A 27,977-nucleotide genomic window follows, 5' to 3' on the forward strand; every position below is an offset into this window, starting at 1 on the left:
TACCAGATTATTAAAACAAAAACAGAAATTACAAACAGTTTTAACGTTGCGGTGTTGAACGTTACCCTCACGCGTGCGAGCAGGAAGTAGTTAACACCAGCGACCGGAAGTTCTGTGAAAAGACAGGAACAACAAAGAAGAGAAAGTGCTCGGGTTTTAAATCTACTTAAGACCACACCGCGACACAAAACCAACCAAACTCACCGCTGTTTGTAGCAGGTAAGTCCTACTCTTTTTCGCCGCCCAGTCTTGGGTAACGGTGACTTTTAGCTGGGTAAGTTCCAAGGCGTTAACCAGCTAACGCGGCGGCCGCTGGCCGCTCTCCCGTTAGGACGTTATTGGCTAACGAGCCATTTTAGCGATTCACCAATAATCAACTAATGTCTGTGATCGATAAAAATATGGAACTAACCTGCAACTCACTGACACACCCAGCACATTAATTAACATCAGTACTGGTGTTCAGGTAGTGACATTTTAATAGTATTCATCTGCCTTTCTAAAACTGAGGAACGGGATCCAACATGGGTCGTAAAGCTGCTGTAATGGGTCGTAAACTGTTAAATTTCTTCTGCTTATATGAGATCTGAAGTAATGTTCCTGTCATATAAAATAAGAGTGTAACGTGGAAGTGTTCATTTAAGCCATTTGGAATGCAGAGGAGAGATTTTAGAGGTAAAACATTAACGACAATGAAATGTCTTAAGAGAGAGAGCAGGACGAAAGAGATATCAAAGATAAACCAAGAATTAAAAAGGTAAATGGTTAAAAGATGCAGAAAGGTGAAAATGACCCTAAAAGTGGCAACAAGAGAAAAACTTAGAAGATCCAACAAGATGAAAATGACGTAGAAGCAGTAAAACAGAAATGATCCACAAGATGCAACATGATGAATTAATGTGGCGACAGAATAAAACAAAAATAATGTAAATGAGACGAGAGATGAATGAAAAGATGTTGCAAGAAAAGTATTTATATTGGACAGTCAACAAAAGGCCTGAGTCACAATCAGATGAAATAAGATATACAATATGAATATGATGTAAAGAGACAATAAACCAAAATGATCCATAAGATGCAATAAACCAAACATGACAAGATGAAAACATGTAAAGGTCCAATGAAACATACATAATGCAAAAGAGACAGTGAAAGAGAAAAACAATGTGAAAGATCCAGCAGCAAAAATCACATATGGAAGAAAACAAGACAAAACACCTTAAAGTCACAAAGATACAACAAGATGAAAATTATGAAAAAGGTGCAGCAATTAAAACATACATAAAAGAGGCAGCAAGACAAAAGCAATATTAAAGTTACAATGAGATGAAAATGATGTAAAACAGGGTAAAACTGAAATTTTGAGGAAGTTGCAACACATAAAACTTGTAAAACACACAAGATGTAAATGACAGATAAGATACGAGGGCCGTTCAATAAGTTCATGGCCTCACCCAGAACAGAACAACACAGACTGATAATTTATATTTTATTTTCCAACATAATCTCCATTTACAGCAATGCACTTGGTCCATCGATGTTCAAGCATCACTATCCCATCACGAAAGAATGTAACATCCTGTATTATAACAACCAGTATTTCTGGGTGAGGCCATGAACTTATTGAACGGCCCTCGTACAAGATGAAAACAAGAAAAGCACTCTGAGAGCGCAGACCTCCACCAAAACAGATCTGCCCCCCCCCCCCCCCCCCATCACCACCATAATTTAATCATTTCTTCCTTGTGCCAGTATTAACATTTCCTGAAATTTCATGAAAATCCGTCTATAACTTTTTGAGTTATCTTGCTAACAAACAAACAAACATACATGCACACAAAGCAAAGTGATCACAATACCTCCTGGCGGTGGTAATAATGATGTAAAAGATGCAACAAGGAAGAAACAAGCAAAAGGATCTGAGATGAAAATGAAAGAAATGACAAAATGACTGAAGTGACATAGCAGACGGAATAAAACAAGAAATGACACAACAAGATGAAAATGATTCAGCAACAAAACATTTACTTAAACACACAGGATGTTAATGATGTAAAAGATTCAGCAGGATAAAAATGAAATCAGTTACAGAAATGATGCCAAAGATGCAATAAGGTAAACTGCAAAAGCTGCAAATGATGTGAAAGATGGAACAAGTTCAGATGTGGCAATTTCTGATGCATTCTTGTAAATGTGGATCCAGTGGAGATGTAAAACTTATTAGTTAGATTTATTTTATTTTTTTTGCAACATTGTTTTCGTTATGTTCCATATTTTGCAAATAATTTAAAAACACAAATTACTGTTAATGTCCTTTAACTTCCACACATGACCAAAAACCAGCCATTAAACTGTGTAGAAATAATGATGTGATATTTACCATGACGATTATTGATGTCTGATATGAAAATGTTGTGGTAACATGTTGCAACAGTCTGAATCAGAGCCTTTATCCTATAAAAACTGAAAGAAAGTCACATTTAAAGCTGATTGTAAACTAATAGTGGCCTGTTTTAGTTTCTAGGTATTTTCTAATTATTAACATGTATGAAGCAATAAATAAATAGGATGATGTTTTGTTTAACTATTGGAGTTCCTGTTAAAGTTTGACTATGTTATTGGACCATAAATAGTTGTTATTGCTCATATCTTTTCTGACAGTGAAGTGACTTAGGACTGCTTCTTATCGTTGTTTCCTTGATCAACTGATAAACTGTTTCCTAAAACCCAACAGGACGTCATCAGATGTACTGTTTGGTCTAAAAAATATTCATTTACTGTCACAGAAGAGGAAAGAAACCAGAAAATATTCAGAATTTGAACCCATAAAAGCAGTGGTTTTTAAAACATCACTGCTCAAATACTGTCATATCATGAAATTGCGTAAATATACACCCTACTTTTAATTGGTGTGTTATTTGTACACATTATAACCTTTCCACATGTATGTTCATAGTGCATCAAATACCACGTACTGAGGGTTAGAGTCATGTGAACTGGAGACCTTGGCATAATTTGACACGCGATCAAAGGGCATTGAATAACATGCAAAAGCTTGAAAATACATACGTATACTATGACAAATGCCATAAGAATTGGCGTGACATACAACGCAATTTCATGAGATCAGTCTCCAAATACAGGGATCATTCTTTTCTTTACTTGAACTTAGGTTATCTGACTCCAGACATGATTATTTACTGCAGTGATGTACATGTATTAGGATGACAGCAAATGACTTTTACAATTGACTGGACATCAACTACTGTAATGACTGCATAAAAACAAACCTGCAACAATAAAAAAAACTAGTGGCTTTTATTATATTTATTGTAGCAATAAAATACATGTTCTTTCCTTTAACAAGAACATTTGGTGACACCAATCAGAATGTAGGACAAATATTCACTTCAATATTCAACAAATATTGCACCAGCAATAAAATACTTTCTGTCCCTTAAACAAAAATGTGTTTTTTGCAGATCCATTTCTGGTCAGCGCTGAAGGTCTGGTGTTGATGTGAGGACAGAGGCAACCATGGCCAACAACGCAGAGGATGTTGAAAACAACCTGGTGAGTCTGACACAACGGCTGCTTCATATTTTGTGTAATAACAACCAACGTTTGTGCAACTGAACCTTTCTGTGTTAACCCTTCGATGTCTGAGTGTCTGGACCCTCCACTCGTCCATAAATGAGTTAGAGTCAGTGTGTTTTTATGGCACTTTGTCATGTTAGAAATAATCATTTGTATTATATTTGGGTCCACAAAGGAATGATTTCATGCTTGAAATAGTTTTTATTAAAAAATTTTCTGAACATTTTAACAATTTAAAAAATATATATATATATATATATATATATATATATATATATATATATATATATTTGCATTTTGAAAAGCAAAGTGTATATATATATTGCATAATATGTTTTACAAAACAGCAATAGAACAATGTCAACATCTATTTTGTGATATTATGGCGATTTGTGTCACATTTTTGTAAATTTGGGTTCAGTGGAGATGTAAAACTTATTCCTATGGCTTTTTTTTTGTATTGCTTTCATTATGTTCCATTTTTTTCAAGTGATTTAAATCCACAAAATACTGTTTAGGTCTTTTAACTTCCTTTAACACGAACAGGAAAACAGATGATATTTTTCAATTTCAAATTATTTTCAACAATTTAATTTATATATATATATATGTGTGTGTGTGTGTGTGTGTGTGAGTGAGTGAAATTTGAAAAGCTGAGTATATATAGTATATAATATATAACAGTAATAGCACAGTGTCCATTTAGTGTGTGAGTCCTTTGGTTTTTGCTGTTGAATGAATCAAAGGTTGAGATGTAATTCTGTTGTAAATGAATGTGGGTCATGTTGATCCACTTATGGAAGCTTAGGCTAGTAATACAAAAACTACAATTACATAAAATATATACAAGGTAAATTTAAATGTCATGATGTCAATAACATGTTTTTTGAGGAATACCTGGAATATGAAATATTGACTTTTTATTACAAACATATTACAGTAGAACAGCCTCATCGGGTCATTTTGACCTACTCATGCATCGAAGGGTTAAACCAGTGATGAAAGAGTCGTCTGTGTTTCTGACCCAAACACTGAGGAAATTAGAATGTCCTTGAGTTTTATTTAGTAAAAACAGCCTAATGGTTATGTTCTGATAACAGAGGAGTCCTGCTCTGTCCTTTAGACTTTGAGTCATTGTTTAATGAAGGCGTCGACTCAGATCCAAAGTCTCTTTACTGTCCCTGAACTCACCGTCTTCATATGTTTGTCTGTGTCTTTGTTCAACATGTATGTGATGGTGTCGCTGACAGAATTGGGTGTGTTCCACAATAATGACACTGGTTCTTCCATTCATACCAATATTATACCCTTTGTCTTATTGTTTACTTTACTGTGTATTCATTTTGTGTTGCCTTCAAGGATGTATGTATGTATTTATTTATTTTTACTTTTTTGGTACTTTTTTGTCAATATAGGTGTGTACGTGAAGATAAGTGAGGTAAACTGATCCAAGGGACTTGATTGTTCATATATTCTGCTGATAGGAAGCTAAAGGACAAACTGTTGTGTGGAGAAGGGGTGGGATTAAATAAGTGTTACTAACTCTCACTCCTTTTCGAATGTGCAAATGAAGTTATACTTTGTTTTCATGTATATGTATAGGTTTTTGTTTGTTTTGTTTTCTTATCTGTTTCATTTATAAGGACTTAGTTGGATAATTTTGTTTTGTTGCATATTCAAAATAAACTAAAACTCAACTAAATTATATTTATATATATATTAGCTGATATCAGGTTGGTATCAGGACGTATTTATCAGTCCTGTTTTATTTAAGGGTCTGTATATAGTATTTCTATTTTCAAATACTAAAAAATGACCTAAATTCTCGGTAATGTTCAGAATAAACATCTATGAAGTTTTGCTAAAGATTCTCCCATGGTGAGGAAAACTAATCACCACGGGGCCTTTGACCGAAGCATCAGACAGTGACCAGATGAGATGAGAACCATTAAGAAACAACTTTTACAGTCAAAGAGTAGAAGTGATAAAACTAGAGTCATTGTGTTGTTTTTACTGGACTCAGCTGTAAATGTAAAGAATGGGGTTTAATGGTTAAATGTCAGCGTTTCGTCTACGCGGGTGAGTTTGAGTCTGAGGCTGATGAAGGTATAAAGTTATTATGGGATGTTCTTATCTTTGCTAAGTTGCTGTTTGTTGATCCATAGTTCAGACTAAACTGTGACAATTCTGACCTTGTTTGTGACTCAAACAGATCTTTAGTTCAGCTACTGACAACGCAAACCCAACAGAAAACAAAGGTGATTAGTGGTTTTACTGGGACACAGTGAAGTTACACCATTAAAACAAACTGTGTCAGTCAACCTGTTTACAGTCACACCAATACTCTGATCATTATTATCTGATCTGTGGAGTTATCAGATTATTGTTGATCATGTAAACAGTATAATGTGATCTGCTTTCAGATAACAGCAGTAATCTGATTAGAATAAATCAGATTAACACACCTGGATTTGACCCCTATACTCCCATGTCTTCCTGTATGTGTACAAGTTAATCTGATTTTTTTTTTTAGGTTTTTTTACATCTACACATGTAAAAACTATTTTAAAAAATTGTAGAAAACTGTAGTTGCGTATTCAAACATGAGCAGACGACAATAACAGGAAGTTTTATTCCACCATCATTATGGACAGGGGTGCTTCTATGAAACTGGTCCCTAAAAACAGGACATGGGGCTACAAATTCAAACCAGATGTAGACGAATGTTATGAAGCAAGTTTGGAAGCACTTTGGGTCTATTTTAAAAATAAATACTTACTGAGACAAAAGAGAAAGTATTTTTCAGATAAAACACATTTTTACATTATTTTATATATATTTGATATAAAAATCCACATGTAACACGGTCAAAAGGACATGAAAATTACGCGCTACTGTTTTTTTGAATATGTCTCTTCTCTCTCAGGTGCATTTTGGGAATTGAACTAATTATTCAAGGCAGAGTTTTTCACAAAAATGACCGCTGTTGCAGAATCATTCGCAACTTATATGTGTATATCTGGGCAGGTTCTGCATGTAACAACAGTGGACACAACGGGTTCCACACCAAACCTGCAATGAGACTGATGAAAAACCCACATGTGTGGATTAGAAAAACCACTAGGATTGACACATTTAACACAGTGTCTTTATTTATTTTCATTTTTTTCATATTTTATTTATTTTCACATCTAATGCACTGACACCTAGGGAGTTTTTACTGTCCATATTTGGGTCCTATTTTTGGCCCCAATATTTGATTAAAAATTTATTAATTATGGGATGGCTCAGAGCAAGAGTATAATTTTTTCTGCATTTATCTGAGGTCATTATTAGGTCCATCCTGGGGGAAATATGTTTAAATTTACCTTTTATTATTTATTTATTAGGATCCCCATTAACTGATGCAGGACATCAGCTATTCTTTCTGGGGTCTTCCCATAACAAACAGACATAACAGTCTACATTGACAAGCACAGAAACAATGTGATCCATACTGATATTACCTGCTTAAGTACACATTACAGTACATTATTGGGTCTAAAAAGCTGGAAAAGTGCCAGATACCAAAATAAACCCAGTTTCATAGAAGCACCCACATATATACGCCAAAAGAAACCCCATGATGGACTGAAACATCTAAACCAAGGTTTATTGATTATCTTATTTCTGAAGTGCATGTAAACACATCAGATCTGATTATTATAAATATCTGATTACTAACAGTTATTGTATTTTTATGATCACGTAAATGGGTTCATTGTTTAAGTGTGTGGGAGAAAATGAAATAAGTGCATCAAACAGTGGATAAATGAAGTAATCCAGGAATGATTTTCTGGCAGGTAGTAAAAGCTGAACTGGATCTGTCAGTGCATTTGTTTTGGTTCTAAATGTTATGTGTTGAAACCTGCAGAAGTCGTCCATCTCCTCGTTGCAGGTGAAGTTATTCTGTAGTGAAGGACCTGTATGAAGCAAATATATGTGAAAGGTTGAAGACATTCTATTTTTGACCCTTTAGATGACCGGAAAAGTTGTGAAATGTGTCTCTGAAAATTCATGGGAATTTGAAGTTGTCTGTCTCAGGTTTTTAGTTTTTAAGTTTGGGATATTTATTGATTTTATTTAATTGGTTTATTTAACAGGGACATTGTACATTAATGCATGTTGCTGTAAATGCATCAGAGTTAGTGGATAACTGCTGTTTACATCTGCAGTTTCTGGACACATGTTGCCACCTTAAGAGGTAACACAAGGTTATAAAAACATGCAAGTGTTTTAAAAAATATAATTTAAAAAAAATTTTTTTTTCAAGTTATAAATGTGCCTTTACGTCTAATGGTCTATGTTTTGATGGCTTATAACATGTAGATGGTCAAAAATATCAATGTAGTTAATATTGAGCACTGATAGGAAGTCTTATACGGACTTGCTTTTGGGTCCATGACTTACGACCTTGAAGGGTCAAAGGTCACCAATGTCTACATTTCAACAATCTTCTCCAAAACTACCGGTCAGATTCATTTCAGATTTCACATGTATCTTCCTTGGGACAATGTTTACAAAGTTTCACAGTTTTGAGAAATTTAGATTTTTGAATTTTTTGATAAATTTTTAAAATATTACAAATGTGTTTTTCCTTCTAATGGTCCATATTTTGATGGTTTATATCATGTAAATGGTTACAGATATCAATCTAGTTCCTACTGATCACTGATAGAAGTCATATTTGGACTTTGACTGAATTAGTTGAGTCCCACCCACTTCTACTGTTAGATTGATCTGCATCCAGACCACAGGACTGGAACATAAAGACAGAACCTGACAACCTCACACATTCAACTGGGGACTGATTCACATAGAACATGACATTGACATACAGGAACATTGGTCCTAGTTTTAATCTCTAAGTGGTATCTGAAATGTTTTGGGTGCCGCCTTGAAGCCTTTTAACGATGGGGAAAGTCCAATTAGAGCTTGTTATTTATGACATTTTCTTTTAGTCTGATGAATGGTTTTGTCTATAAAATATCAAGAAAAATTAAAAACCCACAGTGTCATCCTAAAATATTTTATTTCAACCTCAGCCCAAAGCTATTCAGGAAAAAATGAGTCAAACAGATCATTGATTATCTGAATAATCCTTGTACTCTACTCAACACATGTGAGTTTCAGTGGGTTTTTCTCTTTTCCACCTGGTGTTTCTGTGTTTTTAACACCTCTGTATTTACCGTGTGTGTGTGTGTGTTTGACTATCGCTGGCCCTCATCCCAGGATTGAGAAACAAAGTGGGGCGGGGTCGTTTCATGGGAGCTCGTTGCTCTCCGGAGGCAGCTCTTTTATTCGTTTCTGTGTACCTGGTGAAATTGCTTCTGGTCTGAGCCGCCTCGTGTCTCGACTCGCCGACATCCTGACAGTTTGAGTTCAGCCTCTTTATTGTGCTGTGACGGGACAGATCCTCAGGGTGAACGGCGAATCCGAACTCTGCCAGGTTGTGGAAATGTGCCACGCCGACTCCGACGGTCTCAGAACATCCTCCTCTGATGTTTTTATAATGTTCGGTTAATTTTTATTTCAAATATCAACATTTCAAACCAAAACACAACAAAGAAAAACAAAGAAATAAAAAAGAATAATATTAGCAGTATCTATATCTATCATTAACAGTATGTATTTCCTATATAAACAATATGTAAACCTATGAACCAAATCTATATAAAAATAGTGCATTTATTTTTGATAAATATTTAATAAATATTCCATTGAAGCATTGAATTAGCACAAACAAAATAGGAACAGACTCAAAAACTGAACAAAAAAGTTAAGAAAATGAACAAAAAAGGACAAAATATGTAGGAAAAAATGGAACAAGAAACAACAACATACTGAAAGTGATCAACAGAAGAAAAAAATGAGCAAATTAAGGAAGAAAATCAATAAAATACTTCAGAAAATTAACAAAATAAGGATAAATGTGAATAGAAAAGGGCAGAGATGTATGTAAGAAATTAGCCTAGATAAGAAAGAACCAAATATTTAAATAAATGAACTAATAATGAAGATACTAAGAAAGAAAATGAACAAAAAAATTACAAAATGGGGGAGAAAATGAAGAAAAATTGACAAAATAGTTAAGAAATTTGAGAGGAAAGAACAAAATGAACAGAATGAAGAAGGAAATTAACAAAAAATGACAAAATATAGAAAATGTCAGATATGAAACAGCAAAATACTTATTAAAACTGAAGAAAAATTTGACAAAATAAGTGAGAAAATGAAGAAAAATTGACCAAATATATAAAAAATCTGAGGAGAAAGAACAAAATAAGAAAGAAAATGAACAAAATCAGCAAGGAAATTAACAAAAATTTACAACACATTTAAGACATCAGATATGAAACAACAAAATACTTAAGAAAATGAGCAAAAATGAACAAAATAAGGGAGAAAATGGTGAAAAATTGACAAAATATTTAAGAAATTTGAGGAGAAAGAACAAAGTGAAAAAAACAATAAGGAAATTAGACAAAAATGGACAAAATATTTAAGAAATTAGATAAGAAAGAACAAAATAAAGAAGAAAATGAACAAAAGTGACTGTGTTTCAGTCTTGTTTTACATTTGATGTCTTTTGGAAATAATTTACAGCCACAAATAACCGTCTGTTTTTGTTTTTTTTTACTCAGAACCAAAATCATCCTCGGACCTGAAAGAAATGATGATTTGACTTTTATTGGATTAAATATTAATCGACCCATTCATCATAAAAACATTTTTTACATGTATCACTCAGTTTATTTTATTAAGTTGTAGAAAACACAGGAAATCGGAACATAGAACTAAAGGTTTTTGTCTGAATGTCTCTGACCCCGTTTTAAATGAGAAACTCCAGGTTCTGTTGTAAGGACCGCCCACTGCCCATCACCGGCTCCTGATTGGTCGCATGATCATTTTCTGGAGGGAAAACCAGACGCCAGCTGTTATTTCAACGTGGAGACTGAGTTACAGCGTCTCTAATCCAGCTGTCGTCATGGTTACGGGGTTTCTCTGGGTCGTGGGGTTTAAGGAGTTGACCTCTTGGATCTGATGGTGTTCCACTAAAATCTGCTCATTCATTTTCACATATTTTTAGAACATTACAGCCTCAGTTTGTCCAAGACGTGACTCGAGGGTTTTCTGGGTTCAGTGTAATTTCACACCGTCTTAGATCAGTGGTTCCCAAAGACTCAAAACACAGATGTGGGGTCATTCTGGGACAGACTTGTATAAGGCATCAGGGTCATATCAGCATTCTTTTTTTTTTTTTTTTTTACTTGAATTAATCCTCAGAGTATTTACATATCTGTTTAAAAGTAAAAGATAAGATTTACAAGAATGATGATAAAACATATTTTGGTCATGTTGATTTTTAAGGTTATGAAAGACAGCACACAAGTATTGAATCAACATAAACAAAATAAGCACTGAATCAAGAAAATGGACCCAAAAATAGACAAAATATTTAAGGAACTGAACAAGAATGAACAAAATACTGAAGAAAATGGACAAAATAAGAAAAAAAAAAGACAAAATACAGAAGAAAATGAACAAAAACTGGCAAAATATTGACGAAATTGGATTTTAAAAAAAAGAACAAAATACTGAAGAAAATGAACAAAACAAGCAGGAAAATTGACTAAATACGGAAGGAAATGGACAAAATATGTAAGAAATTGACCAAGAAAGAGAAAAAAAAATGAAAGAAAATGAACAAAACAAGCAAGAAAATGGACAAAATAAGGAAGAAAATGAACAAAAATGGGCAAAATATGTAAGAAATTGAGCAAGAACAAAAATACTTAAGAAAATGAACAAATCAAGCAAGAAAATGGACAAAATACGGAAGAAAATGGACTAAAATGGACAAAATATTTTAGAAATTGGATTAAAAAAAAGAACAAAATACTGAAGAAAATGAACAAAACAAGCAAGAAAATGGACCAAATATGGAAGAAAATGAACAAAAATGGACAAAACATGTAAAACTAGAAGCACTCGGAGAGCGCAGACCTCCGCCAAGGCTGATCAGTGCCCCCCCCCGTGGGCCCCCCCACCCCCGATCACCACCAAAATTTAATCATTTCTTCCTTATCCCATTTCCAACAAACCCTGAAAATTTCATCCAAATCTGTCCATAACTTTTTGAGTTATGTTGCACACTAACGGACAGACAAACAAACAAACAAACAAACAAACCCTGGCAAAAACATAACCTCCTTGGCGGAGGTAAAAATTGTACAAGAATGAACAAAATACTTAAAAATGGACAAAACAAGCAAGAAAATGGACAAAATACTGAGGAAAATGAGCAAAATATTTAAGAAATTCGAAAAAAAAAGAACAAAATGTCAATGAACAAAACATTATTATACTTTATATCCTATTGGTCTGTACGTGGACCCTGTGGGTGTATGTTTGGCACCTCTAATGTTTGTAGATGTTGTTGAACTGTGCAGATCCTGCTGTGGGTCATTAAACCAGACTAACAGGGTGGTGTGTTTTACCGCCCCCCCCCCCCCCCCTTCTCCTCATCAGGACCAACAGGAGACCAGTGCATCTCCAGAACCAGTACAGCAGCCGCCGGAGACCGGAGGAGCCCGGGTCCGGTCCAGAGGAGGTTCCGGAGCTGGAGGAGGAGGTGATGGGGGCGGAGGAGGTGGAGGTGGAGGTGGAGGGGGAGGTGGGGGTGGGGGCGGCGGTGGACCGGAGCAGAACGGACAACCCCCCGCTGCCACCGCTGCCACCGCCGCCCGGCCTCCCCGAGTGGTGGAGGCCGAGGAGGACGAGGATGAGGAGCTGACCTTGAAGTACGGCGCCAAACACGTCATCATGCTGTTCGTTCCCGTGACTCTGTGCATGGTGGTCGTCGTGGCTACCATCAAGTCTGTCAGCTTCTACACCCAGAACGACGGACAGAGACTGTGAGTGGTTTATTTTACCATCTGAGTCTTGAATGTAATAGAGCAGCACGACCACTAGGTGGAGACACTGCAGTTTAAATCAGACCTACAGACTAACACACAGCTAAATCTACACCTTTAACTCTGATTTCCACAGAAAATTAAAGTTTTACAGGCTTTATTTTAGGTTTAGGTTTATTTTATTAACCTGACAGGGTCGATTAAACTCAATAAACAACTTTTATACAAGATTCTGTTGGGTTTCTGTAGAATTGACTTAGAGTCTGGTTTTGACCAACTCGATATATAAAATGTCAAGAGATAACTTTCTTGTGATCTGGCGCTATATAAATAAAATTTGATTGATTGAGTGATTTAATTGGTTTCCCCTGTAAGTCGCTTTGGAAAAAAGCGTCTGCCAAATGCGTAAACATAAACATAAACATAAACATAAGTTAATGAAGGTTTGATGCAAAAATGTTTCTATCTATTGAAATGAAAGACATTTGGATTGTTAAGAGAGAATCTGTGAGGTTTTTCTTACTTCTATATTATAAGACAGAGTTAAACATCTGCTTTGAGTAATAATATGTGTTTTCCAAAAAAAAAAAAAAAAAACCTGGCAAAGTAAGACAACTCCTTCAATGAAATAAAACATCTAGGAGCATATGTGTCTTTCTTGATTTCAGAGTTTGTGGAACATTTAGACGTACATCTTTCAGTAAATATAAAACCCAGATGTACTCCCTGTATTATGGCCATATCAGTGTAATGAAAACCTAGAGCAGATGGTAAAAAACAACAAAATGCCTAACAACAACCTGTTAACCCTGTAAAACCTAGCCCATCAAAAACTAACCACAGAACTCAGTTTATTAGACCTTTTCACACAACATATCATTTTGTTTATGATATATTTTTGTATCACATTTAATACATTTTATAAAGTACCTCATATACCTGCAGTATCAAATTTGATACACGCTTTTAACACAATTTAACTGTATTATAAAGAATCAGTTATCAAGTAACTGCATTGTTTCAATGCACCAAGTACTTATTTAAAAAAAAAAAAAAAAACAATATAAATGTTCTTCTTAACGTAACTTTTCGAAAATTACCGAAGACTTTCCTGCTAAAAGTGTGTGGACAATTTAACGTTAATGGCCAAATTGAAAAAGGTAAAATTAAAAAAAAAGCCCTTCCACTGGCTGCAGTGGGATGATAATCCACCAGGGACAGAAAACACATCAGGTCACATATGACAGGTTTTTAAGGAAACTATTGACCTTATTGATAAGACAGAGGCCTCAGAACCTGGTGTAGCAAATATGATACAATTGGTTTTAAAGGGTTAAAGAACCTTCTGCATCTACAGGGTTTGCACGGGTGCATGAAATCCTTGAAAACGCTTAAATTTCAATGTTGTGTTTTCAAAGTTTGGAAAGTGCTTGAATTTTTGTTTTTGTTTTTTTTTTTTTCTTTTTTGCCAACTTGTCTTGTCCAGCATCCTAACAGCAGAATGGTAGTCTGGTTCCTTTTGGTGCTCAACAAATTTGCTTTGCCAAGGGTAACTTCATAAAGTATATGAAGCTCCACTTGATATTTTAGTGACTTTATTATGAGTTTTGTTGAACCACATTTTGATGCTGGACCTGACATGGGGGGGGGGGGGGGAGGAAGAGAGAAAAAGGTGGTGAAGACCCTCACAAGGAAGTATCAACAATACAAACAGTAACAACCATGGTGATGATTATAATGGTAACAATAACTACAACCAGAACTGAGTAAACTGGGCAGAAGAGAGAGAAAAAACAAAACTACAAAAAAAAAACAGTAAAATACATCTACTTAAACCAAATCTACTTACAAAGAGGTGAAACATTTTGAAAAAATAAAACTGTATGTCAAAAAAGAAAATTAGCAGGTGTTCTCAGGTCAACTCCAGGTACATTTTTATCTTACTCTTTGTCTCAGTGTGAGTGTGTCTGAAGAACACCAAGTGGCTTCCCTTTTTTTGGATAAAATTTTGTGTTCTCCTTCAATTTAACAATTTTTGTGCTATTATGAAATATAATTTTAGATGTTTATAGCACAATATAATGGACATCATTGTGTTAAAAAGTGAAAAAAATAATCATGAATATATGAAAAATTTGAAAATGACCCTTAAAAGTGCTTGAATTTGACCTTGAAAAACGTGTAGGAATGCCACATCTTGGAGAGCTAATTTATTAAATTTTGACCGCGTCCATATTGATTCTGCATTAATTCTTCTGAAGTGGTTCTGCTTCTAAGTTATAAATGTAGGAAAATCAGTGTCTTCATGTTACACCATCATGCTCCATCCACATTTGTTTTGTGAAATGTTTAATGTAATATCTACCGGTGCGCACAAACAGACGCTCATCAAACATCCTGACACTTTCAAACAGCTGAAACGTTCAACTGCATCTCTGAAATGACTGAATGAGGGATTGGGTGTGAGTTCTCTAACATCTGTGTGTGTTTGTTTTGTTGGTTTCAGGATCTACACGCCTTTCCCTGAAGACACCGACACTGTAGCACAGAGAGCACTGAACTCCATCCTGAACGCCACCATCATGATCACCGTCATCATCGTCATGACTCTGGTGCTAGTGCTTTTATACAAGTACCGCTGCTACAAGGTACAAACACACACATGCATCACCGTCCTGTTGAAAACTAGGCAGCTGGGTTGTTTTTATTTTTCTTCTGTTTATTTAGTGTTGTTTATCTGAATGAAAAGCTGCAGCTGAGGTTATTGTACAGGGTTTGTACGGGTGCTTGAAATCCTTGAAAATGCTTGAATTTCAGTGTTGTGTTTTCAAGGTCTGAAAAGTGCTTGAATTTTAGCTTAAGTTATGTGATGTGGTTTATTTCTTTATTTTTCAGGGTCAAAATACAGTAATGTTCCGTCAGAGAGTGAACTTTAATGGATCGCTATTCCAACATTTATTTCAATATAAAGTAGCTCCTTGTTTTGGATAATCCCTTATGGTCCAACTAAAACAAAAATGAATTTAAAAGTAAAAATGTGGGTCATTTAGCAACACTAATCTGTCAAATTGTCTCTAAAATGTCCTGTCAGGGAGATTTCGAATACTATGTTTTGACCCTTCATATTAAATCAAGCCAAGGCTACTTCCAGAGAGGTGAAACATTTTGAAAACTAAAACTTTATGTCAAAAAAGAAAATTAGCAGGTGTTCTAAGGTTGACTCCAGGTACATTTTTACCTTAATCTTTGGCTCTGTGTGAGTGTGTCTGAAAAACGCCAAGTGTCTTCCCTTTTTTTGATAAAACTTTGTGTTCTCCTTTACTTTTTGCTATTATGAAACATCACTTTAGATGTTTATAGCATAATACAATGTACATCATTGTGATAAAAAGGGAAAAAATAATCCTGAGTATATGTATTCCTGTAGATATGGATTTGACCCCAGAGTTAAGGTGCTGTGCTGGAAAAATTTGAAAATAACCCTTAAAAGTGCTTGAATTTGACCTTGAAAATGTGTACAAACTCTGCATCTTGGAAATTTAATTTATTTAGTTTTGACTGCGTCCATATTTTTTTTTTTTTTTTTTTTTTTTTATGATGTATTTTTTATTGACATTCAGTATCAGACATTCACATTCAGTACATCACATGTACATATAGCATATATTTGTTGTCTGCTCTAAATGCCAGAATAATATTTTTGTTTTATGTCAAATGACCAAAAAAAAGAGAACATGAAGTGAGTGATCTTTTCCATTCAGCACAAACATTGTCCATATTGATTTTACATTAGTTTGTCTGAAGTCATGCTGCTTCTAACTTATAAATGTAGGAAAATCAGTGTCTTCATTGAGTGTATGTATTCCTGTAGATACGTATTTGACTCCAGTGTTAAGGTGCTGGGCTGGAAAAATGTAAAAACAACCCTTAAAAGTGCTTGAAATGTGCCCTGTTTGTCATAGAATTTATATTATGCTGTCATCTGTGTCAAAACAGCGTATATAACATAAATATACATAATAAATACGGTGTCGAAACTCATTCTGTCTTCTATGCGTCACCCCACCCGTCTGCTAGTCCAGGGAGTGAAAAACAAACGCCGTCAACAAGTATATGCACGTACTGATGTGTCGTTCCAGTCCATGTTGTTTTAATTCCGTGGCTCTGATCTTTTCTTTCCCAGGTGATCCAAGGCTGGCTCTTCCTCTCCTCCCTCCTCCTGCTGTTTTTCTTCTCCTACATCTACCTCAAGTAAGCCCCGACTGTTTATCCCTGTTTCCAAAGGTTTTCATAAAAACCCAGTCGTCTTAACCCTTTAAAACCATGTGCATCATATTTGCTACACCAGGTTCTGAGATGTTTATCTTATCAACAAGATCAATTCTTTCCTTTAAGGGCTCATATTTCTCTAAACCCACTTTTCTTAGTCTGTGGTTCATTTATTTGTGTATTTGGACCCTAATAGTTCATATAGTTTGAATTTGAACCCTCCAGGTGCTGCAAAAATATCTTTATATTCATTTGGGCAAAAATCCAGTGGATTTCTACAACCTGTTTTAATTCCTTCTTAATTTGTTATGTTTTATAACTAGTTACATCACGACATTTGCACATATCAGGTCCAGAGTTCAGACCAACATTTCTCCAGGATTTCTCCATAATTGTTTGTCAGCAGCAGCGGTTGTAGTCCAGACTGAAAATATGGCCAAACTTGGAGCCCATTACCTAAAATTTTCAGTTGTTGGTTGAACGGGACAGAAAGCATGGTCAACAACCTGGAGTCATGTGCATTAAAGGGCCAGCGCTCCAAACCACCTTTCTGGTGTCATTAGTAACAGGGTTGAAGATGGACCCGTGGAGTTGAATTAATGAAGAATTCAGACCCAAGCAGAGCATTTACAGTTTATGGAGACCACAGGGAGATGTTTGAAAATGCAGAATTCCTTTTAAAAAAGCAAAATATCACTCCTTTAAAAACGTGTTGTATATGACACAATACGTGGTTTCTGCCCCCTGGTGGATTATCATCCCACTACAGCCAGTGGAAAGGCTCTTTTTTAGTGCCTTTTTCAATATGGCTGTTAACATTAAATCATCCAACACACATTTTATAGGAAAGTCTTTGGTAATTTTCAAAAAGTTACGTTAAGAAGAACATTTATATTGTTATTCGACTGAAGATTGAAAATTGAAAAATATTGAAATTATGTTGCCATTAAAGGGAAATAAAAAGGCTGTAAAAAGTTTTATTTAAAAAAAAAACTACTTGAAATGTTCTTTATTTTTAAAATGTTATTGGTAAATTTTATTTACTGAATCTAAAGTAAACATTGTGAGCAAAAAGTTGCCAAAAATGCCCAATGTATCAAATGTGATACAAAGACTATATCGTCGCTGTCATGTGGAAACCTCATAAATCCATTTTTGATCCTTTTTTTTTTTTTTTTTTTGTCATAAAACGATTCCATTGGTCAGTTTTCACATTTGCCTCGTGGTTTTAGAAATATTTAACCAATAAAAAATGTTAAACAGCTTGTGACTACATCTCTTAACTCATTCACTTATTTAGAATTTATATCATTTGTCCAGTTTCCTGAAAAATAACCATTTTGGACATAAGGGGTTTCCGTCTGACAGCGACTTTGTCATAAACAAAACAACACAGCAAAATTTTCTGTCTGGATTATGCTAAAAGGATGAATAAACATTTCAGTTCCAAAAAAGTAGAATTTGGTGTCCAGTTTTGAACGGGTCTGGTTTTACAGGGTTAACGTTGACATACGAGTCTTTCAGGTCTGTCCAACGTGTCTCCTCTGTGTCTGCCAGGGAGGTTTTTAAGACCTACAACGTGGCCATGGACTACTTCACCCTGGCCATCATCGTGTGGAACTTCGGCGTGGTGGGCATGATGTGCATCCACTGGAAAGGACCTCTGCGGCTCCAGCAGGCCTACCTCATCATGATCAGCGCCCTCATGGCCCTGGTTTTCATCAAGTACCTGCCAGAGTGGACCGCCTGGCTCATATTAGCCGTCATCTCCGTCTACGGTAAATCTTCCTCTTCCCTCACCGTGACCCCCGGGCACTTCGGAGGAAGACGGACGTAGTTTTACCAGACGTTGAACATGTGCACAGTCCAGTCATCTGGTTCAACTCAGGACCAAACAAACAGGAATAATCACTGAAAGAATAGAATAGAATAGAATAGAATAGAATAGAATAAAATAGAACAGAATAGAGCAGTAGAATAGAATAGAATTGAATAGAATAGAATAGTACAGAACAAAATAGAGCAGTAGAATAGAAAAGAATAGAACAGAAGAATGAGAATAGAACAGAATAGAGCAATAGAATAGAATAGGATAGAATAGAATAGAACAGAACAGAATAGAATAGAACAGAATAAAATAGAGCAGAACAGAATAGAATAGAACAAAATAGAATAGAACAGAATATAATAGAACAGAACAGTATAGGATAGAATAAAGTAGAACAGAATAGAACAGAACAGAATATAATAGAACAAAACAGAATAGAACAGTAGACTAGAATAGAACAGAATAGATAGAATGGAATAGAATAGAATAGAACAGAACAGATTGTTGGTCTTCTTACAGACAGTCCATTGTCTCCAGTAGCAGTGTGTGTTTCCACTCAGCCTCTGCTGATTCTGCTGGTTCTGCTGTTTCCTCATTAATCACGTCTGGGCGCTGGTCTTCTTCCAGATCTGTTAGCGGTGCTCTGTCCCAAAGGGCCTCTGAGGATCCTGGTGGAAACGGCGCAGGAGAGGAATGAACCCATCTTCCCCGCTCTCATCTACTCCTGTAAGATCAACTTCTATGTCTCTATGTTTAACAAAGGCTGCGGCTGCCTCAGTCCATTTTAACCCCTTCACGCACTGATACTTCAGCTGATTTCACTGACTCTTCATCTCCTGGTCATCATCACCGTTAGACTCTTTGCGGTTGGATATCTAGTGACACTTCATCTTCCCACAGTTCCCACAGTCCTGAAAACACTGGAAAAACCACAGAATCTACTTTAGTCTGTGATGAAGTTCAACAAAGAAAAGAACAAACCTGATGAAGTTTAAAAGGTGGAACAGTAAACATGAGGGTTAAAACATGAAACATTTTTACCCATATAGACCCAAACATCCACCATCGACCAACAGCATCTACTGATGTTTAATTAATCCACTAATCCTATCAATGCATGTAAATAATTGGTGTAAAATACAGTTGTGCATCTTTTCATGGTCATCAGATATGACCCATTTGGACGTTCAGAGGCTCTGTAGTTACCGTGGAAACACCGTCATCTTCTGTTTACATATGTGTAGTGAATTACAAAATACAGAATACACACAGGTATTCACACACACATTAAAAAAAAAAGAAAAAAATCAAACAAAACCCACTTAGCCGACCCAAACCCTCTGCTGTCACCAGATCTGTATGCATATACAATATGTCACTGTAGATATAAATGAAATTACATATAAGAGTATTACATAGACACATACATCTTAACTTGTTAAGGACCTTCTACATGCGTCATAGGATTGTCAAAAAAGGTTAAGAAAGATTTCCACACTTCTGTTCAGATCCACGTAATGTATATCATATTTTTTCATGTTTAAGATTGGCGATCACTTCTGTTACGCCCCGGCCAAGGGGTTCACAAGGGCAAACATAATATGCTCAATTTTGTCCCCTCCCAGCTCCCAAGCACACATGTCAGTCAAAACTAAAAATTCACAGTATTTATTATTGGTATTTTACTCAACAACTAAGGAAGGTTTAGGGGAGGGAGCAGCTAAAACAACAAACAAAATTATCTTCTTTACAGTTTAAACTAAATTACCTACTCAAAAATAAATGCACAAAATAAAGTACAGCGAACTTGCCTAAACTTCCTCACCAAAAAACAGGAGAAAACGGGAAAACAAAAGAGCTGACCTTCCCTACCAGAAAAAGGATCAAGTTTCCAAAAACATCAATTTCCAACTATATAAAATCGAATTTAACATAGCAACGCACGAAGACTGACGGTCACACACACAGCACACAGGGTTGAGAGCTGGCAGGAGGCAAGAGAGAGGACGAACGGAAGCTCGGGGGCCATTTTTAAAGGGGCCGGGCAATCATCCTCCACTAATCAGCGTCCTGCAACACAAACAGACACAAAAGGGGCACAGCACACCTACAGGACAGGGGGAGAACACACACTAAACAGGAAACATATATACATATACATATAAATAGACAAATATTGACCCAGGGTCATAACACTTCTCTGACCCAATGTCCAACAGAAGGTGGGGCAGGTTCCTTCCACCTAGTAAAAATAAGGCAGTGTGCCAAAAGACTACTAAAGGCAATCACCTGTCCACCTGCAACACCATCATCTTCTACAACATTGATTCACCAGTAAAACCCATGAGTTGAATCAGTGACAGTGGATGGACACACTGGGTTTATGTTCAGTTAATGAGAGATTTGGCTGAAAAAGTCACTTTTTCTTCAGTTTTCTGTGTTACTGATATAATAACCCTCCACTTTAATCTGAGTTTTTTGAACATCTACATGATCAGTGAATTAAATATCAGAAACATTTAAATTTTGTCCTGAAGTTGTGTGTGAACATTTACAGTCGCAGTTTCCTCTGTTGTCGTATAATAACTCCTCTGTTATTTCCGTCCAGCTACGATGGTTTGGCTCGTCAACATGGCCGACAGCGACAGACCCCAGAGGAACTCCACAGACGTCGCTTCACCACAACAGGAGGCTCAGCCAGGTGAGGGGGGGTTAGGTTCAGAGTGAGACTGGATGTGGCCCGGTCCGGTTAGGTCTGCCTGGTCCGGCCCAGTCTAGTCTGGTCCAGTCTGATCTGGTCCGGCCTGGTTTGGTCTGGTCCGGTCTAATCTGACTGGTCCGGTCTGGTCTGGTCCATTCTACCTGGCCCGATCTGATCTGGTTCAGTCTGGTCTGATTAGGTCTGATCCAGCCCTGTCTTGTCTGATCTGGTTCAGTCTGGTCTGGTTTGGTCCAGTCCGGTCCAGTCTGCCTGGTTTGATTTGGTCTGGTTTAATCTGACTGGTCTGGTCTGGTCCATTCTACCTGGCCCGGTCTGATCTGATATAGTCCAGTCTGGTCTGGTCCAGTCTGGTCTTGTCTGGTCTGAGTGGTTCTGTGTTTCCTGCAGCCGTGGCATCCCCGGCCCCCTCCAGTCCATCGCAGGACGACGGGGGCTTCACGCCGTCCTGGGTCAGCCACCAGGAACACCAGCTGGGTCCACTACAGTCCACCGACGAAACCAGGAGGGAGATCCAGCAGATGCCCTCGAGCCGACCTCCTGTGGACGACGACGACGAGGAGCGTGAGTACTGACCCGAGGAGCTGAACCAACACAGGGGTGCCCTACAAAGTCTGAAATTAAGGCCTTAATTCCCCTTAACACTGATAATTAATCCTTAAATCTGACACTCAAAGGACATATATATTTTTTGGTAAATCAGTATTTATTTATTTATTTGTATTTCAGTTTATTTGACAGTGACATTGCACATTATTTTATCTGTTGTCAATCTAAAAACTAAACATTAAAGGGTTAAAATCCCGAAAACTGTTGAATGTTTGGTAGTTTTGACCGGGGGGGGAGTTGTTGAACAGATTTATTAACAAAAAAAAAAAAAGTTGACGTATATTGATTTTATAGTGGTTTTTGTTTGTGTGCATGTACAGTATATTTTTGTCCACAAGGATGACCAGAGGGAGTTTCTGACATTACAGAAAAAACACTAATGCAATCACATCAGTTTTGTTGCTAATCTTTGATCTATTCAAGGCTCAAATAACCACCAATATTTCATCCACCTACTATTTATTTTATGGAATATATAAATTTTTTTTTTATATATATATATATATTTCACTCAGAATTCAAATGATTAAACTGACATTTAAAGGGTTGAAATCCTGAAAACTGTTGAATGTTTGGTATTTTTGAGCAGGGGGGGAAGTTGTTTAAGAGATTTATTTAAAAAAAAAAAAAAAAAAAAAAGCAAGAAAAAATGTTGATGTTGATGATGATTTTATAGAATTTTTTTTGTGCGAGGGTGACCAGAGGTTTTTTGTTTTTTTGAGGGAGGCATTAAGGGTTAAGACTAAAATTCCAGAGTGACTGTTCTTGGATCATTTGTAAACAGGCAGCGACAATAATACAAAGATAGAAGAACGCTGATGTTAGTAAAAATATGTCTAAAAATAAGAGAAGACTTGTGATTCTGTGGAAATCCAAAGAACCAAAGAGTTAAACTAAAAAAACACAAAAAAGAAGAAGAACTCCAGCAGTAGTGAGATACACATCCTATAAATAAACTAAACTAAACTTGCATTTAAGATGGTTCTGGTGTCAGAGGGAAAATCACAAAATGTAGTGTTTGTCAGCAGAGAACCACAGAAAATAAAGCGAAAAGAAAGTAGAAGCAGGAGTCTAAAAGCAGCGTCTGCAATCCAAAGTAGACGAGATGTATTTATGTCAGTGAGTCCCGTCTATGTTGACCATAAGAAGACAAAACATATACAATACAAAAAAACCCCTATATTTAGGACAGGAGTTTTATGCATTAGTATAAAGTCCCAAACTGAACCAGGGCTGTCGAAGTCGTTCTAGTTCAGGTTCCACATTCAGTTCAGTGTGATCTCATATGGGTCAGACCACTAAAATAATAATATAATTACATATAAATAATAATAATAATCCAAATATGTGTCTTTGCTTTAGTGTGAAAGTTAAATTACATGACTTATATGAAAAACGTGAATAACCTGAAATGTATCCAGAAAAATAAGTGCAATTTTAACAATATTATCCCTCAGCTTATTATGAACATAATTACAGAGCACAGTGGAGCTACAAATACATAAAACATTTAGTAACAGACAGAATATTGATAAAATTACACTTAATTTTCTTTAGACATTTCAGGTTGTTCATATTTGTTCAGGTTATTTACATTTTATTGTTAAAGGATAGTTTGTCAAAGTAAATATTTTCATAATTCAATGTTTTTTGGGGGGTTTTGCATTAAAACAAAGAGAAAAATTTGGCATTGTCATTATTTATAGACATGATGTAAAATTATTTTCACATTAAACCAAGAAGGAAATTGAGTCATTATTTGTAGGTTATTATGTTATTATTATTTAAGGAATTGAACAAGAAAATACAAAGTGCTTGAAAAAATGAACAAAATAAAGGAGAAAATTAGCAAAAATTTAAAAAATATTTAAGAAATTTGATTAAAAACAAACAAAAATATTGAAGAAAATGAACAAAATAAGGAAGAGACTGAGCAAAAATGGACAATATTTTAGAAATCGGATTTAAAAAAGTACAAATTACCTAAGAAAATTAACAAAACAAGTAAGAAAATGGACAAAATAAGGAAGAAAATGAACAAAAATGGACAAAATATGTAAGAAATTGAACAAGCAAGAACCAAATAATTAAGAAAATGAACAAAATATGGAGGAAAGTGAACAAAAATGGACAATATTCAAGAAATCGGATTTAAAAAAGTACAAATTACCTAACAAAATTAACAAAAGTAAGAAAATGGACAAAATAAGGAAGAAAATGAACAAAAGTGGACAAAATATGTAAGAAATTGAACAAGCAAGAACCAAATAGTTAAGAAAATGAACAAAATACGGAGGAAAGTGAACAAAAATGGACAATATTCAAGAAATCGGATTTAAAAAAGTACAAAATACTGAAGAAAATGAACAAAACAAGTAAGAAAATGGACAAAATAAGGAAGAAAATTTACAAAAATGGACAATATTTAAGAAATCGGATAACAAAAGCACAAAATGATGCAGAAAATGAACAAAACAAGTAAGATAATGGACAAAATAAGGAAGAAAATGTAAGAAATTGAACAAAACAAACACTTATTTTAGATCATATTGGTCTGTGTGGAACCTGAACTAAAACCACTTCCACATTCTTAACTGTTAATGTTTTCAATGTAATTTTTCCACTTTGCACATTCATCCCGTGGGCCAGACTGGACCCTCTGGAGGGGCCAGTTTTGGGCCGCGGGCCTTATCTTTGACCCCCCTGTACTAGATGATGCTCATTTCCCAGTAACATCTGTCCTAATATAACGCTGGTCTTTGTAATTTCTCTCCCGGTTTGCGCGCCTGCCTCCGTTCAGGCTGTAATCATCATCTTTCACTTCCTTTTTTCTTCAAACACATAAAACATTCCTCAAATGTTTTATGTGTTCCCTTTTCTGCGAACGCCACTGTGTGTTCGGCCACAGACTGTTTTTAGTCCTGAGTAGATTAGGAAGCGATTATTCACGTCAATTGCTAGGTTTCATGTCTGCAGCGTTTGGGGGGCCCGCGCTCTCTGCGACTCTAACCCTCGGGTAAATACGGGGTCGGCCTGTTGTTTGTACAGTAATTACAGTCACAGTGGGTGTGGGCGGGGGCGGGGGCAGGACGGAACCTCGCGTCTGCGCTGACTCCACCCGTAATGCGGTGTCCTCCTGTGTTTTCAGGGGGCGTCAAGTTGGGGCTGGGCGACTTCATCTTCTACAGCATGTTGGTGGGAAAAGCCTCGGCCACAGCCAGCGGCGACTGGAACACCACACTGGCCTGCTTCGTGGCCATCCTCATTGTGAGCAACCGCACATGCTTATTTGAGTGTTTTCATTTGCCTCCAGAGCTGATTTTGTTTTGTATACAATAGGGATGTAACGATTACCGCTATAACGATAAACCGCAGTAAAATTGCCAACGGTTAGTATTACCGTTTAAATTCTAATTATCATGATAACCGTGTTTGATTACAGCACTTTTCCAGAGAAAAGGCCTATGTAAAGATCTGCTTTTATGTCAAATATTTGAGTAGTTTGAATTTATTACAGTTTAAATTTTTTATACCTAATATTTGGAACCAATATTCACTTTTAAAGTCTTTGAAAAGGTTCGTTAAGCATCTGTGTGTTATTTATGCGATAAATTATACACATTTTTCAAATTGAATTTTATATTTTTTTTGTGTGTTTTTTGTCCTTTTATGTTGATATAGTAGGTTAAAGTAAAAAAAAAAAAAATGAAATAGTTGTGCTGAAAAAAAAAGATACCAAACATGGGTATGGTAAACATTTGTTTATATAGTATATAAAGGCCAAATCAAAAGTACTGAAAAACGGCCCAAATAGGCTCAGACCACTAAGGGTTAATATTTGAATGTTTCTGCAACAGAAAGTGTATTGTGCCAATTATTTTATTTGTTTTTTTTTTTGTTTTGTTTTTTAAAGTACAACTTGGTGAAATTATTTCAGGTTGTGTATTAGTACTTTTTGAACATTTTGAGCATGATAATAATAATCGTGATAATTTTGGTCACAATAACCGTGATATGAACTTTTCATACGGTTACATCCCTAGTATACAATCATTCAATCTGCGTCCTCAGTGGTTTATTTATTTTGTGTCCCCCCCCCCTCCTCCTCCTCCCTCCTACAGGGCCTGTGTCTGACCCTGCTCCTGCTCGCCATCTTCAAGAAGGCCCTCCCCGCTCTGCCCATCTCCATCTTCTTCGGCCTGGTCTTCTACTTCGCCACAGATAACCTGGTACGGCCCTTCATGGACAAACTGGCGCTGCACCAGTTCTACATTTAGCAGGACGTTGCCCCGCTGACCCTCACCCACGGAGCTCTCAAAGCCAAACAACACGAGAGCGGCGGCCCCTTCGACGGCCGGGGGGGAACAATGGGCGGTGGGGTGGGGCGGGGCGGGGCCTCCTGCCCTCCCGCCCCCCACATCCCCTCCTATGAACTCACGATGACGGGACACAAGTTGTTTTTGTTCTGCCTTTTCTTTCTGGCGCCAAGGGAGGACGATCCCCACAACAGCTGTTCTTAAATCTAAAAAAAAAAAAAAGAACCTCACTGTCCAAGCGGCAGGAGGTCGACACCGGACCCTGCCGTCGGAGGCGTTAGCGGGAGCATTTTAACTGTATTTATCCAGGGAGGCTTTGCCAGAGCTGCGCCCTGCTTCACATCTGCGCACATTCGCATCCAGTTGGACCCGTCGCTAACTGTCGGCCGCTGAGCAGCAGTAGGTGCCTTGCTCAGGGACGCCCTGGCGGTAGCTGTTACCCGAACCGAGGCTGTTTCACCAGGCCTCCCTTCAGAGACTCCTCACAAACGCACCTTCACGAACCCATGACGTACGAGTAAACCCCCCCCCCCCCTTTTTTTTCCAACAACCCACCACTCTCCTCCTTCTCCGAAAAGCCTTCATCGCATTAACAGACACTTTTAAGACGATATTGATTATAGATTGGTAAACGTGTTGTTTGATTGTGTATGAGCTGTCAGTCACCAGAGCGTGCTTTTCATCACGGTTAAAAAGTTTGTGGTTTATTTTTATTTTTTTCCACTTTAGACACTTCGAAGTTTTATGATGAGTAGGATTTTTAACACGCGGAGAGAAAAAAAAACAAAAAAAAAAACAAGTCTCTTAGAGTTAATTAATAGCATTACCGTGACAACGACTCATCACTCCACCCCGTCCTCTGCCCTTCTTTTCCATCTCTTCTCACACCGTGCACCGGCAGCCTCTGAGCTGTACGCTGGAGCATTCGGAGGTTCAGTGCCTTGCTCAAGGGCATTTCAGGCGTAGTTTTCTTTGCTTTTCATTCTTCCCTGACTGAATCTTTTCTTTTTTTTTTTTTTTCAACCTGTCCGGGGATTGTAACCTGTGATCATATCCAGTCACAAAGCAGTCAACTCTGAACCTTTAGGCTGTAGCTGCCCTCATGACGCTCGCCTGGTGCTGTCTTAAACTATGCTACGTCAGATAATTACCACTATACACAGATTCTGTTGTGCTTTTACGATATGCAGAGGAGAAACTTTGTACTTTTTCAAACATGCGGATTGGTATCAGGGCTCCTGCACAAGTCAGAAAAATGGCCGACGACGCTTCTGCAAAGTGCGGTGGGAAATAATCATTCCTGATAAATTAAGGCTTTAGAGATCTGGTATTAAGGAATCGTGGATCTGTAGCTATTAAACTCCTTTAATTAAACGATGAACCAAAACATACGAGTGAGCAGAACAAGTAGGAACCCAAACCTCTGGAGCCTAACATTGAAGAAGACCAGCTGCACTGATTGGCTCTTTTGTCGTTGCACTCGAGTTTTTTTCGTGTTTGCAGAGAAGAAAAATGAAAAAAGAGGGAACAATCGAATATTTGTTCTGGGAGTTTTGCATTTTGTTTTTAGGGAACATGTCGGGTGACTGGCTTTTTCTTCTGTCCTTCACAAGCATATGTGTGTTATGCAAGGTTACTCAATTGAAATTTTGTTCTTTTTTTAAATAAATGATAAAACTGAA

The 27,977-nt window shown here is 36.6% G+C and overlaps 1 protein-coding gene across 2 annotated transcripts; it reads left to right on the forward strand.

Moving 5' to 3' along the window:
- The first annotated feature begins 70 nt into the window (after positions 1–70).
- Positions 71–27,977, forward strand: psen1 (presenilin 1). 2 transcript variants are annotated; one of them, XM_030126331.1, is made up of 11 exons: positions 71–219; positions 3,483–3,573; positions 12,169–12,554; positions 15,061–15,202; positions 16,738–16,805; positions 18,381–18,601; positions 19,279–19,377; positions 21,260–21,352; positions 21,761–21,934; positions 25,128–25,246; positions 26,101–27,977. In XM_030126331.1, exons 2-11 carry the CDS (start codon positions 3,538–3,540, stop codon positions 26,254–26,256), a joined length of 1,494 nt encoding a protein of 497 aa, XP_029982191.1. In that variant the 5' UTR covers positions 71–219; positions 3,483–3,537; the 3' UTR covers positions 26,257–27,977. The 2 variants fall into 2 exon arrangements, with proteins under 2 accessions (XP_029982191.1, XP_029982190.1); XM_030126330.1 differs by having other exon boundaries at positions 85–219; positions 3,499–3,573; positions 21,758–21,934.

This window comes from Sphaeramia orbicularis, chromosome 22 (assembly GCF_902148855.1).
Source record: "Sphaeramia orbicularis chromosome 22, fSphaOr1.1, whole genome shotgun sequence".
Taxonomy (NCBI): domain Eukaryota; kingdom Metazoa; phylum Chordata; class Actinopteri; order Kurtiformes; family Apogonidae; genus Sphaeramia; species Sphaeramia orbicularis.

Bases quoted from the DNA above. Each gene is read 5' to 3' on its own strand.
- psen1 (XM_030126330.1), top strand. From the start codon at position 3,538: ATGGCCAACAACGCAGAGGATGTTGAAAACAACCTG. The intron at 16,806-18,380 runs GTAAGCCCCGAC...TGTGTCTGCCAG, and splicing joins TTCTCCTACATCTACCTCAA to GGAGGTTTTTAAGACCTACA. The intron at 21,353-21,757 runs GTGAGGGGGGGT...CTGTGTTTCCTG, and splicing joins ACAACAGGAGGCTCAGCCAG to CAGCCGTGGCATCCCCGGCC.